The sequence below is a fragment of the Mizuhopecten yessoensis genome, unplaced genomic scaffold (assembly GCF_002113885.1).
Source record: "Mizuhopecten yessoensis strain PY_sf001 unplaced genomic scaffold, ASM211388v2 scaffold10455, whole genome shotgun sequence".
NCBI lineage: Eukaryota > Metazoa > Mollusca > Bivalvia > Pectinida > Pectinidae > Mizuhopecten > Mizuhopecten yessoensis.
Window position 1 is genome coordinate 164,907 of NW_018408555.1, and position 16,004 is coordinate 180,910.

The 16,004-nt window shown below is 35.1% G+C and overlaps 1 protein-coding gene across 3 annotated transcripts in view; it reads left to right on the plus strand.

Annotated features, from left to right (window-relative positions):
- The first annotated feature begins 2,948 nt into the window (after window positions 1–2,948).
- The window catches only part of LOC110460694, a 45,822-nt gene continuing 32,766 nt past the window's right edge, over window positions 2,949–16,004 (plus strand). For all 3 annotated transcript variants that reach the window (XM_021513748.1, XM_021513747.1, XM_021513749.1), the window contains exons 1-5: window positions 2,949–3,071; window positions 5,827–5,982; window positions 6,887–7,031; window positions 10,187–10,321; window positions 10,730–10,811. In XM_021513748.1, coding sequence (XP_021369423.1) covers window positions 3,017–3,071; window positions 5,827–5,982; window positions 6,887–7,031; window positions 10,187–10,321; window positions 10,730–10,811 — 573 coding nt within the window. In that variant the 5' untranslated portion in view covers window positions 2,949–3,016. The remainder of the gene's footprint in view (window positions 3,072–5,826; window positions 5,983–6,886; window positions 7,032–10,186; window positions 10,322–10,729; window positions 10,812–16,004) is intronic.

Genomic DNA, 16,004 nt, shown 5'->3' on the forward strand with positions numbered 1-16,004 from the left:
AAGATGTAAAACTACCATCACTGACCACAAGATGTAACACTACCATCACTGACCACAAGATGTAACACTACAAACACTGACCACTAGATGTAACACTACTAACACTGACCACTAGATGTAACACCACATTCACTGACCACTCGATGTAACACTACAAACAGTGACCACAAGATGTAACACTACAAACACTGACCACAAGATGTAACACTACCAACACTGACCACAAGATGTAACACTACCATCACTGACTACTCGATGTAACACTACAAACACTGACCACAAGATGTAACACTACCATCACTGACCACAAGATGTAACACTACCATCACTGACAACTAAATGAATAATACTTACCATGTCGGAACGAATCGTACCTTACAACATTAAAATTTCTTGAGTTTTACATTCAGTGCAAGCCCTGTTGTAAATGCCTGTGGTCTTAATGTGTTTTGTCCTTGCTTGTGTGTTGCGAATTCTTCAAAAAATCGTTATATGTTTCAGCCCATTAAGCCTCAGTCACACATTCAGGATTTTTACTGCCGTCCTTGAAAGGACCACTCCCGATTAAAATTGTCAAAAGTCTGATCAAGATCCTGTAATTCGTGGCGGGAAATTCACAAATTTGTGAAAACATTTATTTAATCACGACAACAATCAGATATTGTTCAGGAAGCGTCCCGATTCAGCCGTTTCATGCCGAATTCGTCCCGATTCTCCCGTTCTCAATCCGAATCTGATCCGATTTGCATCTTCCGCATGGTAAAAAACGACCGAATCTGTCCCGACAGCGTCCTGATTCTCTCGAACGCGCCCCGACAGAGATCAGACAGTGACCGGACAGTGACCGACGCATTCGGCAAGATTTGGACGCAATCTGGACTTAATCGGCTAGAAACGGCAATGACAAATTTATCCAAATCTTGCCCGTTTATCACGACAGCGTCCCGATCCACACGACACCGTCCAGACAACACAGGATATTGCTACGATTTGATCCAATACAGTAGAATCTGTCACGACATAGTCACGATTGTAATCCGACTAGACGAATGTTACGGGACGTCCCTAACTGTCGGGAGTGCTTGGCCGACCTCTCCGGACCATTTCCGATCCGTAGGACTCTGTTACGAACGTATATGACTGCGTTCAGACATTGATAGATTGAGGATAGTATTCCGACTTTTTCGCTTTCCGTGTGGCAGCGCTGTCTGATCTCAAACTGGAACCATAATCGGCACTGTGTGAGCGCCGCATAATATTCAGCACAATTTTATTCAAAGCGTGACTTTTCCCTATTTACACATTAATTCCCCATCAACATCACAATTAATTCAAATACAATAATTACACAATGCTCATAATTCTGAATAATCCTATATACATGAAAAACTGACCAGTTTGGCTGTTTAATTGTACGTCCTATTATCAGCTATGGTCATTTAAGGACGTGCCAGGTTTTTGTGGTGGAGGAAAGCCGGAGTTCAACCACCGACCTACGGTCCCCATGTAGGCCTCGAACCCGCGACCTAGTGGTGGAGGGCTAGTGGTAGCAAAATATCAGACGACTGACTTAACCATTTGCCACCCGGGCGGGCCCCCCCCCCCCCCCCCCAATTATTTTTTTTTATAAAAAAAACCGGCCAGTATACTAATAAATTTAGAATAAGCTTGTTTTATTTTGTTATCAGCGGTTATAAGTGTTATAAACTAAGTACTTCAGATACCCAGTGGGCCAATACAGGTCCAAATCCATCTATAAATATGAGAATATAAATAGTAATTCTAAAACGGAATAAAATCGGCAACTTTAACATGTTAATTTATCCATCAATGTAAAGCATAATGTTACATACTTAATGATCACTTATATAAATCATATTTATGTTCAATTAATATACAAAATAAACCTCTTAATATATCCATCAGTGTAAAGCATGATGTGAACAAATAATGTAAACAAATACATTTATACTGTTGTAGATGTATTGCTAATTTAATCCGAAATCAAGCATTTCACAGATCTGTGGAATAAGAAGAAATGAGAAAATCACATGATTTTTCGTTTCTCCGCATGTACAACTTCCATGACTACATGAATATTGTTATATGCTTTTCTTCTTCTTTCGTGTTATAAACCTATCTTTATAAACTTAGACAAATGTGATCTAGATCTATTTTATACGTGAATATGGGTGATTTAGAAAAAAAATACAGGTAGCTTTAAGAGCATTGTTCTTTGGTCTTGCAAATATCTTACAAATAATTTGAATCACGTGAAACAATGAGTCTAAATAATAAAAGAGAGGAGAAGATAATGATGTCTTGACAAGGGAGACAAATCTCACAATGAAAGAAAATATTAGTAGGGTATCTGTTGACATTCAGAGTATCAAATTTTTCCGACTTATGTATTTTATTTACATTGTGATAAACTTTCAAAACATACTTATATTTTGACATATGTTATAGGTATATCTAACGGTATCTGGTTTGAATTTGAAAATAAGGAAATTAATTAAGATTTGTTTTCAAGCTTTTGAAAAGGCCAAGAAAAGAAACGAATTAATCTTGATCCCCTCCTAAAAATCAAAACCGTTGATAAACGTGACAACTACAGAATACAGTCATAAGTCTGATATGGCAAGAGACGTGTACATATCTTTGTATTATTATACTACTATATACATTTACGTCTCTGATATGGTCCTATACTGATAAAAAAAATGTAGTCCTTTTAAATATATTCTACAATGTTTGTTAACTTCTGAGCATTGTTCATATAGTTATAACATTCAAAATAGCATTTTAGGAAATATACGCAGTGATTTGAAAATTGTTCGTTGTCAAAAAGTATTCCGGATATTATGTATCGGTATTTGGCCTTTACTTTATATTTTCCCTAGGTTAACAAAACGCTTATAAGCAAGCATTTACCTTACCTAGATCAATTAGTTTTGGCTTGCTTAGTAACGTCTGTGATGGATTGTCTGTGAAAAAAGTATATTTTGCCGCCAGAATGGATGTTTCAAAGCAATTAACTCGAGTTCTCGAAAAGAAAGGATTTTCTTCGGGTAATGACCAATCGTTAAGCGATAGTAATGAGAACATACCGTAAACTGTTAAATAATATTATGTTATCAGGTGGCAGCTCACCTGCCAGGTGCCCGCTTATATTTAGATAATCAGTGATCATGTCGACGTGATTGTGATTTGCATGTTACAGTGTACGGTACATGCACATATCATTATATTTTGTACGATAATATCATGTATGCAAAAAAATGATATATAACCAGATATATATCAATGATTTACTTTTTTTTTTTTTTACATTTTGTGCAGGAAGTTATACATGTATGTTTACAAAAATATTTCAGATTTAATCTTAATTTCAGAATCTAGATTCTCAAAGTACTATACATGATGTTATAGCAATGCTATTTGAAAACTTGTTTAGCAGATATGAATTGGATTACCACATTCTCAATCGGTATACAGGGATTTGTAAAAGATGTGGATTAATTAGGTTTTCTTACATGCGTCAGCTGTAGGGAATTTTCCTTTAGCTCAGCGGTAGAGCATCGGGCTGGAGAGCCAAGGGTCGCAGTTCGAGCCCCAGCGACGGCACTATCTTTATCACTATTCCTCGTCATATTACAAACTGGTGCCATTGGCCCTCCCTGTTCAAGGTAGGAGAACCCTTGGCGTGGGAGTCAAAGAGCCTGGAAAGTCTGGGAATGCAGGGTTTGAGTCCCAGTGAATGATGGATTTTTTTTTTTGTCTTCCGAAGTTCCTTCCTTATAATGATACAATAGTGAAAAGTATAAGAAAGGGTGCATATAGATGCACTGCCACAATTTCTTTTCCTGTCTTATATTTCAATTGAAAACCAATACCTGTGGTTGGTAAGGGTCTGCAGTTCTTGAATTTAAATGAATGCCGTTTTGACCCATTTGTATTTACAATAGATGTCATGGCCATCCCTTTTGTGCCTTGAATTTATAAGTTGATACCAGGATTCCAATTGATGTTGTTAGTTGTTTCTTATTGTTAGTAGAGCTGTTTTTGAGAAGGAAGATGTAGGGAACTGAGCTCATGTAAAGATGTTTAATGGGTTAATATCCATTGTCTTCAAAATTGTTGCTGTTTTCATGTCATGTTATATTTAATTATGTCGAATCCCCTTTTCACCTAGCCCAATCCCCTATCTTTAAAAAGATCAAACATTTTTGTTTTACCCATTCCAAAACATGTTAAGAATGGTAGAAGGGCTGGTGCTGCCAAAAATCGCATTATGATTTCCCCAATTCGCCCACTCTCAGTAGGTAAATTACATGTACATGTATAAAACAAATCCTCTGTGTGTTTTTCTGTAAGCTCATTGATGAATACTGATAATGTAATACATCTAACTTAAGTATATATGGTCAGACAAATCAAAGTGTTTCATTTTCAGACTGATCCATTTTTACGTCTGATTCTAAATCTGAATTTTATTCAGAATTTGTTTCTTTCCTCCAATTTCTCATAATAAAAATGCTGTATTTTAAGTTTAGTTATAAGTTAGTTTTCACAGGGATTGTATGTTAGCTTAAGGCAAGGTATTTCACACATGTTCCAATCATCTACATCTACATGAAATAAAATGATCCATAAAAACATAAATTAGGAAACTATATGTTTTCCTGGCCTAGCTATTTACATAGTAGATGCCCTAATTATTTAATTAGTAATTGTCTTTGAAGCAAAATCCTGGAGAAAGGCAGCAATATTTTTGTCTGACCTTTACATTTTCATTTAATGTTTCAAGACAGATTCCATTTTTTTTGTGAAAAACATATGTCTTGTCATATAACCAACAGCAATCTTAACCCTTCAACTCTTGTAACATGTGTTGTTATATCGGTGTGGTGACAGTTTAAGATTACATCATTTCATGTTGTCTAGATCTATTGCTTGTCAAATTACTAAACTGACGAGTCATTATATATTAGTTACTATATTTTATGTTTCTATTCAGTTATAACTTCACATTTGCATCAGATAGGATTTATCATTTTAATTACTGAAATTCCTTTGCAAATTTTTAGAAAGTAACAGGGTTTTTTTCGGTTTTTTTTCTCATGTGATATATAACTCCAGAATATACATTGTGACAATGATAAATTACTGCTGTCAAGCTGAAAGCAGAGTTTGCCTATACTCGCAAGTATTTGAAGCTTACAACCTAAGATATAAATGTAACTTGTTACAAAGTTATTTAATTAAAACACCAGATTGAGTATACCCATCAATCCTCATCAGTAATGCCTCAAGGATACTGTGGGATGTTAATTACAAAAAACAAAATTTGAGTTGCAGCTGCTGGAGTTTGTGTTGTAATAATAAGATTCCAATGTGGAGGTGTATGATTGGCAAAAAGTGATACATCTTTGTCTAGATTTAAAAAAAATATTATCAGTGAGCAGTTATATAAGAAGAGATGTATAAAACGATGCAAAATGATTAAATCTATAAGACACTGGCAGGATTGACATATTTCAGTCAGTGTCATTACAACTACATGTAATTAAGAAAAGACATGGTAAGCAAAGTAAGACTAATTAAGAGAGACTGTAAGTAATTAAGAATGATATTGAAAAAATCATTTGAAAGTAAGCAGAGGAAACATTAACATAAAGATGTAAATCAAAGATTTTTATTCTTAATTGGGGAAACTATGGCACCCAGAAATAGTCTAAATCAGAACAATAATGAAACCTTTGATGTAGCAAATTATATCATGTATGATGCAAGCCATCAAATTTTCTTTATGACTGGTTGTAGTGAACAAATATGAGTTAATGTGCCTTGAGAACCAGGCAAAAGACAATGGCCCTGATGAGGAGAGAACCAGACTGTCCTTCCAGGTCCTCGATGACCTCATTCCTAAGCTTGGTGTCTACACACGTATCTTTGCCAAGGTCAGGGACGACCTTTATGGTATGACTATATCCTAAAGTAACTTGTTTATGTACTGGTTAAACAAGGCACTGTCATTATTATATATAAAATTATGTGTTCTGCAATGTTTGGACTGCACTTATGTGTGGCCATTGACTTATTGTACAGTTTTAAAGTCATCGATTCATTTATAGATATGAACATATTATAAAGCTATAAGCACTGATATAACACTTATGCTGAAGACGCTATTTCAAAAACATTTATTATGATATAGTTAAGGATTAGAACCTGAGACATTTCTACCTAAATTAAGATCAGTTCAGTAAAAAGTGATTTCAAATGAAAGGTCAAGGGATATTTACAACATACATGATGACATAAAAAGTAGGGTCATGATGGTTTTAATATCTATACAATAAACTGTTGATTAAATCTTTTGAAATATGGTTAATCATTGTAACATGCAGATTACTATCAAAATTAAACATATATAACAAAATATTGGCAACTGTGTGGATAGCAATATTATTTTCACCATCTAGGAATTTAGGATGCAAGTTATTAGTATATTTTTATTTCTGTTAAGTATTTTTATATTTCTGATTACCGTAGTCAATCTATATTTTTGATTAGTACCTGGTAAATCTATATTTCTGATCAATTTTATATTTCTGATTAGTAAATCTGTATTTCTGATTAGTACCTGGTAAATCTATATTTCTGATTAATTTTATATTTCTGATTAGTAAATCTGTATTTCTGATTTGTCAATTTATATTTCTGATTAGTAAATCTGTATTTCTGATTAGTCAATTTATATTTCTGATCAGTAAATTTATATTTGATTAGTAAATTTATGTTTATGATTAGCATATTTATATTTCTGATAAGTAAATTTTAATATTTCTGATTAGTATATATTTTGTATTTCTGTGTTCAGCATCAGTTTACAGTGAAAACCTGACGGCACATAAAGATGGCAGTATTGCCCAGATTCCGTACTACACTCAAGTCAGACGTATCCATGACGAACATGATGACAAACTAGACGTTGTCACCGAACAGTTAGATATTGTCAAACAAAGGTAAAGTATCCTCATTTCTCCTTAAACAGCGTCTGTGTAGGTATTACAGGGAGCACTGTCTTCAATTCTATAGATTAAGAGTCTGTAACATACCACGAAGAGTGATGTAAACAACTAAACATGTACTTACCACAAAGTAGACAGATGGACATTTTATGTTATGTAAGTGTTCACTTTGTTTAAAGCTTTTATGGATGCACATTATTTTGAGGCAGAATTATCTGGGTGTGAAACATGACTTTGATTTCAATTTAAAATGGTTTTGTTATTGCATCCATTTTAATTTCCAATATTTTTTACATACCCAGGTACTTTAAAACTCAGATGACCTTCCAAACAATAAAAATATTTTTAAATATGGTAAATGTTGAGGGTAGCACCAGTGAAATGCTGGTAAAGAGAATTATAATAAATCCTGACTCCACCATGTTGTTTAAGTTGTGGATGCATAATACCAGACTTTGTAGATGTTAAGACGAAGAGGCATAGGTCAGAGCTGAAGGAGAATTTCTTGGTGCCACACCATAGATTTCTTATACATTGTTTATGTGAATTAAACAGGCTTGTTCCACCATCACTAACCTGTAATAGTGTACAATAGCTTGGTGCTGTGTATGCACTTAATGCAGATGCCTGATATCTTAGAGACAGAACATATCTTTAGATTCACCAGTTAAAAGGTATATGGCATGTGGTATTTACCACGAAATCACCAGACGACAGTTATCATCCATAACCATAAAAATAAAATAAAAACAATTATAGTTAGCAAAATATATTAAGTGTAGGATTTGTGAAGAAGTATGAACTATTATGTGAAGAAAATTCTGGACAAGACATACTCTGTATATATGTCACAACATAAAAAAACCATACAAAATGTGTATTCAAAAGTGACCAGGAAAATGGTAATGAATTTCTGTAACTGGCAAATGTCCAAAACAATCATTTAACTTATACACTCAGTTCATCCATTCATCATTTGCCTCTGTGTGACAACTGTCCTCTGCCTTTACTCTCCAGACAGGATGGTGGAGGACAGGTATTAGTTATAGCAATGGGAGAGAGCTTTGTTGGCAGGCTGCCAGACAGCTCATTCTGTCTGCTGTAGGTCCGAGTCTTCTGATGAAAAGTGGCAATAATTGTCTGTTTCATATTATCAAATACGAATCATGTCTTTTTCAATAATATTTCCATAGATGTTTTATAAATATCGGTTGTGTCTGTAACTAGACAAAGTTAATTAAGGCCCTAATACAGAGTTTCTAGGGATTGCTTTTTTGGTGTTTCTTCATTTCCGATATACAATCGGACATAAAACAAGCTTTCTGGCCTCATGAGTGGCTCAGACATATTGCACAATTTTTTTCTATTGGGCAGATTGTAATGAAAGTGATTGGAATGTGATGATCTTTTAGGTTTTAAGAATAGAATCAACATTTCTGAATGATGATCACCATGGATTGGCGTTGGATTGTCTGAGATAATTACAGTTAAAGTTTGGGTCCTATTCATCAGACACTGTTAATAACTTGTGGAAGTGAAACATACAGTGTATATGGAGAGTAGTTTATAACTTGAAGATCAACTTTCTCTGCTGCTGTGAATTTAACTTGTTTGTTTTAAATGAAAATGTCTATCGTTTAAAACATGTTACGTATATATACATACCATTTCTGTAATTTGAAATGTTAAAAAGAGAAACTATTTTTGATTTTTTTTACATGCGTTACAATCTCCTGAAATACACCTCGGTTAGCCCAACACTATGACTAGGCTGTCATTAACAAAAGAATAAGTACTGTAGACAGGTACCTGTGTATAACAGGTAGTATATAACAGGTTATACATGAAGCATTGCATAGCTTTCAGTTGTCATTCATAGCCAATGTGAATGCCAAATGAATCATGACAACAAATTCAATATGAAGTGCTAAGTGCACATATGTTCATTGAATTTGTTGTCTTTCTGTTAGCATCTATAGTGAATGTTTTAATCTCATAGAAAATGTACTTTTTAATGAAAATTCTAAGCATTATAAGCTCAAATAAGTGTAAAATAATATGTAGGCTTTGTATTACAGAATATGTATGATCACTCAAGCATGGTTCCTGTGTATAACAGGAGATGTATGGTCGCTGTAGCCAGGTACCTGTGTATTACAGGAGATGTATATTCACTGTAGCCAGGTACCTGTGTATTACGAGAGATGTACGGTGACTGTAGCTAGGTACCTGTGTATTACAGGAGATGTATGGTGACTAGCTAGGTACCTGTGTATTACAGGAGATGTATGGTGACTGTAGCTAGGTACCTGTGTATTACAGGAGATGTATGGTCGCTGTAGCCAGGTAACTGTGTATTACAGGAGAGGTATATTCACTGTAGCCAGGTACCTGTGTATTACAAGAGATGTATGGTGACTGTAGCCAGGTACCTGTGTATTACAGGAGATGTATATTCACTGTAGCCAGGTACATGTGTATTACAGGAGATGTATATTCACTGATGCATGGTACCTGTGTATTACAGGAGATGTATGGTGACTGAAGCCAGGTACCTGTGTATTACAGGAGATGTATGGTGATTGTAGCCAGGTATCTGTGTATTATAGGAGATGTATGGTCACTGAAGCATGGTACCTGTGTATTACAGGAGATGTATGTTCACTGTAGCCTGGTACCTGTGTATAACAGGAAATGTATATTCACTGTAGCCAGGTACATGTGTAATACAGTATGTGTATGGTGATTGTATAAGCAAGGTACCTGTGTATTACAGGAGATGTATGGTTACTGTAGCCAGATTCCTATGTATTAATGAGATGTATGGTCAGTGTAGCCAGGTACCTGTGTACTACAGGAGATGTATGGTGACTGTAGCCAGGTACCTGTGTATTACAGGAGATGTATGGTGACTGTAGCTAGGTACCAGTGTGTATTACAGGAGATGTATGGTGACTGTAGCTAGGTACCTGTGTATTACAGGAGATGTATGGTGACTAGCTAGGTACCTGTGTATTACAGGAGATGTATGGTGACTGTAGCTAGGTACCTGTGTATTACAGGAGATGTATGGTGACTGTAGCCCTGAGGTACAGTAACTATGACTAAATGATGTGATTGATACCAAACATTGATCTGTGTATTTCCAGATTATTTGAGAAACACAAGCAGCTGGAGGACAGTCAACAGAAAGGAGCCATGCTAGAGGAGCGCATTGAAGAAATGAACCAAAGACTTGTCATGGTAGATAGCATGCTCACAGATAAAACCTCCGATATTGTCAGGTAGGGCAGCCTTCGTACTTAGGTGCAACATGTACTTTCTCTTTACAATGTTAAGCAGAATAGCAGAGTTTACATTATTCCTAGTTAGTTGTGAGATAATTTGCTTTTCGGTTACAAAGAATGGCATCACTGACAGGATGGATTTGATAGACACATCAGCCTTATACTTAAATCAAGTATGTTGATTTCCCAAATGGACTTGTAATTGAAGAAATGGATCAATAGAATTTGAATATGTCTTATAAGATATGCTATAACACTGGATCAATTTTGTTTCAGAGAAATGTTGTTAACTTTGTTGCACTGGGAACCATTTCTCCTGGTGAAATGATTCATGTTACTTAACCTACAGGTTTATGTACATTGTAAGAAGCCAAGTACTATCTTTTATATTTGTCTGATTTACAGACTGGAGGAGGAGCTAGCTGAGGAACAAGAAAAGGGTGAGCAGACACAGGCACGGTTGGATGGTGATGTAGACGATCTCCGGGTAAGTTGTCTCCCCTGACAGCTGATTATCTATATGACAATTGTTCTTTGCAGAAGGCATACTTTTATAGCTGGTGGTATTTCAAGGGAGATTGTCTTTGTACAAGTGTGATGTCAAAGACAAAGTGTCTTTTTAACAGGTAGTATTTCAAGAGAGGTTTTTTGATAAGAGGTAGTTTTTGTGTGGCCTCTTATAAGAGGTAGTTTTTTGACTGAGGGTCTATCATAAGAGGTAGTTTTTGTGACAGATGGCCTCTCATAAAGGTAGTTTATGTGACTGATGGCCTCTCATAAGAGGTAGTTTTTGTGACAGATGGCCTCTCATAAAGGTAGTTTATGTGACTGATGGCCTCTCATAAGAGGTAGTTTTTGTGACAGATGGCCTCTCATAAAGGTAGTTTATGTGACTGATGGCCTCTCATAAGAGGTAGTTTTTGTGACAGATGGCCTCTCATAAAGGTAGTTTATGTGACTGATGGCCTCTCATAAGAGGTAGTTTTTGTGACAGATGGCCTCTCATAAAAGGTAGTTTTTGTGACTGATGGCCTCTCATAAGAGGTAGTTTTTGTGACAGGTGGTCTCTCATAAGAGGTAGTTTTTGTGACAGATGGCCTCTCAAAAGAGGCAGTTTTTTTGACTGATGGCCTCTCATAAGAGGTAGTTTTTGTGACAGGTGGTCTCTCATAAGAGGTAGTTTATGTGATAGACAGTCTGTGGTCTGTTTTGACAGGTGGGGTCTCCTGTCTCGTGATAAAAGGACCTTAATATTTCGTTACAGAATGTCTCTCTAATAAAACAGGTGATCCATGATTATGGATGATTGTAATTTCCCTGTCCTCTAAACCGACAAAAAGTGGGATAATCCTGCACTTTCCTGATTTCTCTTTTTCTTATAATATGATCATGTCATATCTCATAGCCACCATGTGTTTTTCAAGGTCGTAATGACACCAAATGTTCACCCTCGTGTTCTATTATGAGGTCACAGACTGGCTCCAGGCGTTAAACATTGTTCTCTGAACATCATCTGACATTGAGCTTTTTTCATGTATGGCAAAAACCAAATTATACAATGTATGTCAGAATTGTTTTTAAACCACCTTAAGGATGTACTCTTCTGAGGTTTCAATCACGTTCAAGTCTCGTTTTGATCTGGTGTAATGGGTTTTTGTAATATTTAACAAATTATGATAGGTATAATAGCAAACACACATCTGAAAAACATGTAAAAAAAAACAGATGTCTGTTGTGTGTAGAACATTTTTTACAAGAATTTTAAAAAAATGACCAATTTGGTGGCCATTTTGAAAAAGTATATTTATGTGAATTTCTTGTGCTTCACAAAGGGCCAAAATTCACCTTTTTTGACACTAGATTGATCACTTAAATTGTCATTGTGTCACCATTTTTAATTGTAACAGTTCAATTTTGCTGTACAACTTTATAATGTTCAATATGATTAAAATAATATGCAAAAAAGTGGAAAGTTATATATTATTGATATTTTTTTTTACATCTTAGGGTAACTGAAGCACTTTTGATTTTTGACCCCGAAAAAGGTGAAAAATAACACAAATAATAATGGGACAAAAAAAGAAGCACACCGACCCCCCATTTTTGTGGCTGTTTTAGAAAGAGAAACACATTTTCTTTTGATTCAGTGAATATTAAAAAAAGTTTATAACAGGATTTTTTTTATATCAAGCGTTTAATTGGCCAAAAATGGTGAAAAATGTGCATTTTTTCATTAAAAAATAAGGGGTAGGGGTAACTAAAATCGCATTTCTGAGTAAAATGAATAAGTTTAAGACATTTTACTTCCAAAGTTTCAAAGAAAATAATATTTTTATCAATTCTACAAACATTCATATGTATCTGATAACACACTTGGAAGAAATTGTATGAATTTGTTTTGCAAATGGTCAAAACCCGAAAATTCACCTAAAATCACATGTTGTGGTAAATTGGTATCTTTGACCGATCATACCACAAAAACGAACACACCGACATTTATTTTTTTTTGCATTTTCTACTATGTCATTATCTCCTTTTTCATAAAATCAATATAAGAAAAAAAGTTTAATACAGGAATTTTTTGACTTCTCAGAGGTGTACATCCTTAAGGGATTGCTATAACAGGATTAAAATGTTCAAAACAGCTTTTAGGAATACTCTTTCTATTTTTTGTAGATCTGTATTTCCATCATCTATATTAAAAAAATAGGAAAAATTCCTGAAGAAAAGCAGCATAAAAATGGATGGTATTTACTGTAGCTAGAATGTTTCACCATTTTTTATGTGGCTCCATATAATACTGAACTGTTCAATCTGAACACTGACAGGAACATTTCAATTTAGTATAAGATTCATCAGTTTGATCTAAAAAAAATATTTATTAAAGATGACACTATATTTTACATTTCATTCACAATAAATTCTAATTACCAATGTTCCAAGCAAATTAAATTTGTCTAAGGCTTCAGAAGGCTCGTTCTGATTGCTTGTGTTAATTGTTTGCTGTGTTAGATGATGATAGGAGATCCGTAATAGTTACACAGGTAGGATGTAAGAATTGTACCTGCTGCCCCCCGATTGCATGTTCATAAGAGAAGACTAAATTTGGAATATTACCTCTTCTCTTCTTTCTAAACAACTTTCTTCTTCCTAATGTCTCCCTTGATTATGCCTCACTTTTGGCCTTTAGTTGAGCGTTTGCCCCTGTGAGGAAGGCTTTGTGTTCTGTTCCCTGGCCGAGACATACCAGAGTCTGTAAAAATGGTAGTTTCTACTCCAACTTAACACTCAGCAATTTAGGAGTGGGACGACTGATTCGCCCGTTGTCAGTATAATATGACCGGATGGGGTGTCCTGCTGGGTCACTCACTTACAGTCTCCGGCAGTATGTTTCAGCAAGTTAGCACTATAAAGTCGCCATCAGTTCCGCGCTATCACAAGGAGACAAACACGAACATATCGCAGCCTCCCAAAACACACACACATACACTACACGCATGCATCTTGCACACATTGGAGGCCGTCCTTAAATGACCATAGCTGTTGATAGGACGTTAAACAATACTAAACCAAACCAAACCAATTTTAAGAAACATTTCAATTTTACGATTTTGAAATGGTTTCAAAAACTGTCAAGATATTTCTGAATGAACATATTCATGGCTTGATTTAATTGATTGGTTAAACTTGAATGGAAGTTTAGATCATGATCTATTTTGTTGATTTTTCTAGTATTTTTTTCAATATATCATTGAGTCAGTCCATCCCTGTGAATCGCTGAAATGCTGGGCATATCTCCTTAATACTGATTCAATCACAGTCACCTATAATTACCAAATTGTGTATGTGACTTTGTGTGTATCTTTTAGAACGGCAGATGTCATTTCATTGGGTTTCTCATCCCACTATATATAGAGTTATCCCCCTTTGTTAGCTCCTTGTCAAGGTAAATCCCATATAATATACTCTGTCAACTACAATAATTATCACATTTTGTATGGTAGTACCACGTGTTTGATGGTGGAGTTTTGCCTACTGAAATGTTGTACTATTTCCCACTATATACAAATTATATATCATTCCCATCCTTCATTTTTAATACTGAAGTTTGTCTGGTGGGAAATTTATTAAATAGATTTCTGACAATTAATACTTTGTCTAGTTTGTTGTTTAAGGCATCACATTTGATAACTCACTAACTCTGAGCATGATTATAGAAAAAATGGGGGTTTGATTTTTTATTTCTTCAGTACTAATGACAGAGTCATTCACATTTTTTACTTGAATTAGGAGATCTTTGAATTTCCTGCAGGGGAAAATACAAGCTTCAAACTCTAAATACAAACTAAGGATTCGTAGATGATAGATAATATATACACACACAACATGCTGAAGGAAATAAAATAACCTTGTCAATGTATCAGTTTTAGCTGATAATGATTACTATTTAGGGATATGGTTCATATATATACTTATAATGCCTTAAACTAAATGGCAGAGCTGATTTCTGTACATAATTTCCTGATAGTTAATCCATCTGATAAAAGTTTCTGCCTGTGACACGGGGTTATAGACTCCATTATAGATAAAGATATTGAAACCTCAAATACACATGTACCATCACATCTGTTTTGTTATTTTTTTTCCTATTATAATAAATAGTCTTGATACCAGGGTGTATTTGTCAGATAAGTAGCTTCATAGATGCTCAGAGATAAAACCTTTGTATAATAATGGTCAGTGTATGTGAGGGGGTTTTGTGTAAGGGTGACTTATAGATAGCAGTCGACTATAGACCTGCCGATGAAAGTTCGCCACAGACCCAGGAGACCCAGTTAAAGACTCTTTGATCTGTACATAAACCAGCTATGATGTGAGAGATTAGGTGCCCGTAAGGTATCATCAGGTGTCATCAGGCTTCAGCTACATGTATCCCTGGAGATCACATCTGCCCATCAACATTGCCTTCAATTACCTCTCCTATCCCTGATCCTCCAACTGCCCCTCCAGTTATTTTATTTTCCTAACAGACTCAGACTTTTTACTCTCCTGAACATTTCATGTCTTCATAGGGAATTCCAAAAATAGGTAAATTAATCATGAAAGCTAGGTTCTTGAACCTCTCTTTCTGGGACATATTGTTGATAATCTTGACATCTTAGTTTCTTCAAATTTAGGGATGGTGTTGCAGTCTCTTTTGACAGGAATTTTATCACTTTCCTATTGAATTAAAACAAAAATGATCAGCTGCATTCTGTGTGCAATCCTGACAGGTTGAACATCTCAGGGTATTAATTTTACTCTTCTCAGATGTGTTTTAAATAAATTAAAAAAAAAAAAAATGATGATCGAGATTAGCTCTGAATCAAAACCTTTTTTTATTTTAGAACAGATGACAGCTTAGAGCTCTGGAGTTTTTGTCACAGCAATGTAGTGCAAACTAATCCCTCTTCCAAACTACTAATGCTGTACATTTTAGAGGTCCAGAATTTCTATATATCTTCCTAGTGCTGGTATGAGTACGAGAATTTCTATATATCTGTCTGGTGCTGGTATGAGTATAAGCATTTCTATATATCTGTCTGGTGCTGGTATGAGTACGAGAATTTCTATATACCTGTCTGGTACTGGTATGAGTACGAGAATTTCTATATATCTGTCTGGTGCTGGTATGAGTACG